Source organism: Limulus polyphemus, unplaced genomic scaffold, assembly GCF_000517525.1.
Source record: "Limulus polyphemus unplaced genomic scaffold, Limulus_polyphemus-2.1.2 Scaffold590, whole genome shotgun sequence".
Classification (NCBI taxonomy): Eukaryota; Metazoa; Arthropoda; class Merostomata; order Xiphosura; family Limulidae; genus Limulus; species Limulus polyphemus.
The window spans coordinates 499,289-504,851 of record NW_013666200.1 but is presented as its reverse complement, the minus strand read 5'-3'; the positions used below and the strand labels follow the sequence as shown (position 1 = coordinate 504,851).

General features: G+C 33.4%; 1 protein-coding gene across 1 annotated transcript in view; it reads left to right on the top strand.

Annotated features, from left to right (window-relative positions):
* LOC106459311 (ras-like GTP-binding protein rhoA) overlaps positions 1 to 5,563 on the top strand; it is a 19,075-nt gene that overhangs the window by 2,320 nt on the left and 11,192 nt on the right. Inside the window, exon 2 of the mRNA XM_022385764.1 lies at positions 4,508 to 4,617. Within this exon, the coding sequence (XP_022241472.1) occupies positions 4,508 to 4,617 (110 nt within the window). The remainder of the gene's footprint in view (positions 1 to 4,507; positions 4,618 to 5,563) is intronic.

Sequence of the window (5,563 nt, the reverse complement as noted above, 5' to 3'; positions counted from 1 at the left end):
CTAAAGTCACCTGAACGAAACTTACTGAACCATCGTTGACATTTACGAACGTCCAACATATTTTCATAAACTTCTCTGATATTCTTTATGGCCATAGAAGTGTTGTTTACCCTTCTTGTATTCAAACAGCATTACATGCAAAACGTGTGTGCCATCACTATAAGGGATTAGAGTATACTAAACTTTACACATTATGTGGGCTACATATAGGCTAACATAACGCTTAGGCGGTTCGTTTAACTATTATACGTGATGTACGCTTTTTTTTTTGTTGTTTTTTTTTGGGGGGGGGGTTAATGAAAGTGTTCAAAAACGCGACATTAATTTCTTGACGATCTAATATATTTCTATTTAAAAAAACGAAAACTTTGTGTATCAATCTAGTTGGCAAATATCATAAATTGGAGATATATCGGCATTTATTTAACTATTAAATTTGAATTAACATTTAGCTCGATTTTAGACCATTCCAAATTCGCCTGGATGGTGACTGGTAGGTTGCTGCTGACTGGCTACCTTACCTCGGATTAATAGTTCAAAATTAAGACCAGCGGAAGATAGTTTTAGTAACTTTATTATAAATACAAAATAGAAATATAAGTTTGTTTAACCACAAAGCTGCATTATGGGCTATCTGGGATGTACCAATCGAACCCTGGATTTTACCTTTACAAGTCCTCAGACTTACCACTGAACCACTGGGGGGATACATATATATATCAAGTTTGGAAAGTTTATATTCAAGCATGATGTTTCATCATATTTCTCATGCCTAAACAGTTATCTTGCTTCGCTAGCGTACGGGCTTGGCATTTAAACTGACGTAATTATTTTTATAGTCTATTTATTCCAGAAAAAAATAATTGGCATTTATTTTTATTATCACAAACCCAGAATCTCGCAGCTAACATCGTATACCAAAATATGATGGAGCGTTTTTCACTGAGAATAAAGCGAAGCATTGAAGATAGGAATTTGGGAATAAAAAATTAAAATCGAAAGAAATGAAATGACTTTTAAAGCAGAAGCTATTTTTAGGAAACACAAGTAAAGTTTGATTAAGTCGCTATAAAATGCAAATGGAAAAAACATTTTCACCAATCCTATAATTGTTAGAAAAGTAGCTGTCACCTTGAATGTACGTCCAGGAGACATTTGACTGGCATTTTATGCATAATATAATTTACCCAATATTGACTTTTTATCTAATAATGCAAATCTTGCGTGCCAAAGCGTATGTATTTTTTTAAAATTTTCTCACTGAACTCATTTTTGAAATAATAATTGGAAACAAAGAAATAGAAGAAATGATGACATCAGAGAGAGACAGCAGTCGGTTTACTGCATTATGGCAAATGGATTTACAAACCTCGTATAAAGACAGAGAGAAACAAGTCAATGGCGATGTAAAAGAGAAAAAGTTGACGAAGTGACGCAAAAAATACATGTGATGTCACCTAATACCACAATACAGAAAGCACGACTTATATTCAGTATAACTGGTTAATCACTTCCATAACTCAACAAACAGTAATCATAAAATCGAGCTTTTCTCGCGTACGCTATGACTTTGTTGGTGAGTTATAAATTATCTGAATGACTTCAAGGATGTATCATAAAACATAATCAGATCAGCAGAATACATCTTTTATATTTTCACATTGGTGATATGACACGTCAAACTTTTTTGTTTCATTTCTGAAATACTAACTAAAGATATTAGGAAGCGACTCCCTTTTGTGTTGAACAGCAGCGAGTCAATCTCTCCTTACAGTACTCTGAAACCAAAATATCCATATGTATTTCTAATTCAACTCAATGTACAAAACACTATTATAGTTTCTACGAGACACTTTTACGCGTCTTTAAACAACTAATTACATAACTTGACAGATTATAACATTTCTGTTAGAAAACAAAACACCCACTCAAGGCCATTTGTCATGAGTACAGAGTTACGAAATGAGGATTGGATGACTCGTCAGTACACAGTTTCAGTTCTAATACAGTGTCTGTCATGAGCACAGACTACAAACTGAGGATCCGATGACTCGTCAGTACACAGTTTCAGTTCTGATACAGTGTCTGTCATGAGTACAGACTACAAACTCAGGATTCGATGACTCGTCAGTACACAGTTTCAGTTCTAATACAGTGTCTGCTTCTTTTATTGCCATTCGTTATGACACCCGTCTGCCGGAGAGAGTAACGACTTTAGATGAAATTCAAGTCAATAGAGCATAAATCTCACCGTACTCAATGCATGTGATCACTATAAAAACACTAACAAATACATTTTCTGTACTAGATAGATTATAATATGTAATCTAAAATAGTAGTTACAATACTCTATATATATGTAGGTACGTTGACAAGAACGGCTGGATGAGTTTGATCAACGTAGATGTTGGTATGGCAATCGTTTATAGAAGTGTTGGTGAAAATAAATGACTGTAAATTTGTAGTAACTGTACGTTGATGAATGCCTCTCATTTTTATATCTTATTCTAGAAGAAATGTATGCAGATTATTGTCTAAATGAATTAAAATACTTTTATTGAACATTCCAGTTACATCAAGCTTGAATTAATCTTCCTTTGTTCTGTTATTTACCAGTGTAGTACCTATTGGTAAAATCATGAGGCCACATCTAAAGACCCTTAAGTCATGAATTAGGCAAGAATGTACATGTATCATGAAATATGGAAAACTTTCGATTATCGACAGTGTGAATTATTTTCTCTCCCTTATCAATTACTCACTTAACTAATGCACCAAGTTATCTATCTGACGTCAATCCTTATGCCTAACTCGACATAACAAATATAATGTTATTTTCTGTAAACCTGTAAAACTGTTGTTCGTTTATAGAAATAGCTGAATGACTTCCCTTCCTAAAATGAGTTTCCATTTTCACTACTGATCGATGTAGCAGGTGAAGTTTTGTTTGTTACAAGACGATTGTTGAGTAGTTTCTCTGATGAAAATAGCATTCCCAGTTTCTTGGCCCAGATTTCGTTAAGGGATTTTGCAACCAAAGCAAAAAAAATAAATAAAAAAAATATCAGCTTTGTTTACAGCTTAAAATGAAATAAAACATTGTAACCTTATGCATATTCAGTATTACAGGGTCAAGCATGGCGTATCGTAGGAGCTAGAGCTCGATCGTGATGCCGCTGAATACGATCCACACTTTCAGCGGTGGACGCGTTACAAAAGTGGCAGTCATTCCCGTTATTCGGTTGAAAGAACCGGGCAAAGCGGCTACTAGTCAGTAGCTCAAAATTAGAGATGTCTTACCTGAACCCTAGAGTCTCTGACTTAGTCGTTTAAGGTTGTTAATTATAATTCCTCAGTCTTAACCTAAGCTTAGACTACACGTACGAAATTGACCCAAGTTTCAATTTCAGTGTCAAAGGTTTTTCAGACACTTAAAATATTTCAATTTTATTATATAAAATGTGAATATCTAAATATATGTTACTTACGTAAAGAATTTGAAGGAAAAACGCTTATTTTGGAAGTTAACTTGATTATTTTACAGAACAAAACTGACATTCGGGTTATATACTTTGATGAGACAGAAATTTCTTTATAGAACACGATGTAGCTACGAATCATATTACTAGATTGTCTTTTTTTGTTTACTAAAGTATACGGCTATACATGCGCATGCACAAGTAGAATATTGTAGCAGTGGGAAAGCAGGCTGATTGAAGTTTAACTCTGCCTTTAGCTGACCTATAAAGAATGATTCCTGATACTTTAATATCAGCAAACTGTTTTTACACCTTTACTTTTAATTATTTCTGTACTTAGGATACTTGATGAAATTTTTAGTTTCCATTAAATGGAAATACATGCTTGTTATTAGATGTTATATAATTTTTATAATTTTAACACGATACATAAGTACTTTATCAATCAATTATAATGAATAAAATATACAATTGACATTTACATGTACATGTACATGTATAAGCAGAGCATGTTTGAGTATTGATTCTAGTTCTCTGTTTGAAAATGGATTTTTATCAGTTTCTTTTGAATTTCACTACAGCGACAGTTAGGTTTAACTTAGAGGATTTCTTACTTCAATGATATTCGACATAAAATTATTTGAAGTTGCTAATGCAAGATATTTTGATGATTTATAATTGAACATAATTAGTTTCTTTACCGTTTAATCATCTTTTTAAAATATTTTTACTACTTTACACAACGTTTAAATTATCCGTATTACGCACATCTTAGACGCCATGATAATACTAGCCACATATACGTAAATATTTTTGCTACAAGAGATGAATACTGTTTGTTTAATAAACAATGTTTAATACGTACATTATAAAAATCGAGTAAAAGTCTATTAACTATTATTCAAAGCACACTAAAGAACAATAATATAAATATCCACAATTCCCCAAATTAAATTGTGTTGTACAAATTGAACGGGCATACTCTAGATGCCTTTCGTGTAGTAAATATGTTAATTTATGTTTTATAGGAACACCAGCTTATGATACAGTGCGACCCCTTGCATACAAAGATGCATCAGTTTTCCTTCTGTGTTTTTCTATTGGTGATCCAGGATCTCTGAGTAATACCACTTCCAGAGTAAGTAATTAGGGGAATTTTATTTCATATGCATTAAATGATCGATGAGCTACAGGTCCTCGTGTTGACATATTTTGACATACAAGGTTGTTATGAAGTCAGTATTGGCATTAGAAACAATCTATAGGACGAACATACGGCCAAAATATTTTGGTATGTGCAAAAGAGATCATGAAATTGCATTTCCACCCTATTCTGGAAATGACATTACAGGGTAACCCTATAGCAAATGTTCAAAGCTGCCACCATCGTTTTTATATACTGCATCCATACTGACCTGTATTGAATATTTTAGTAAGTACATATCCTTAAGAATTACACAAACTTTTGTTGCATCGTTCATTTGAGGAATGGTTACTGCATTATGGCTATAGACCTGTATCTTCAGAGAGCACGATAATCTAACCAGAAATTATAAAAGGTGAGGTCAGGGGAGCACGTTGGTCAGACATGATGGAAGGGACATCATCTAGCAGGAATGTCATTCTAAGCATATCCATGCTGTTAGAGTTCTGGTGAAACAAAAGTGTGAAACAAATAATGATAAAATTTTTCAGCCATTCAATATATTTCCAAGCCCTGGAATGTCTTTTTCTCAAAGGAAAATGGCCCAAAGATAAAGTGAGTGGTGAAACTACGTCTTTGAGGAATGCAAGGGTTGCTCTACTATTGCCTGTACAGTTCATTGGCTCAGACCACAAAATTATGGATATGACCAGTTTTCATTAAGATAGCTTTTATATGCGGAATCATCTGTTAACTGAGTTCTTACACAGATCTTAAAATATAACGTTGATATACGGAAACATCGACACATTTAGATCTGTAGATCTTGAAAGTCAAGTTATTCAAAACTTGAAAATAGCGTTGATAACTGGACCAATTGTTGGTTGAGATGTTGCAAAGGAAATATCTGCTGAAACTTTTCGCCAGACACTAATCATAG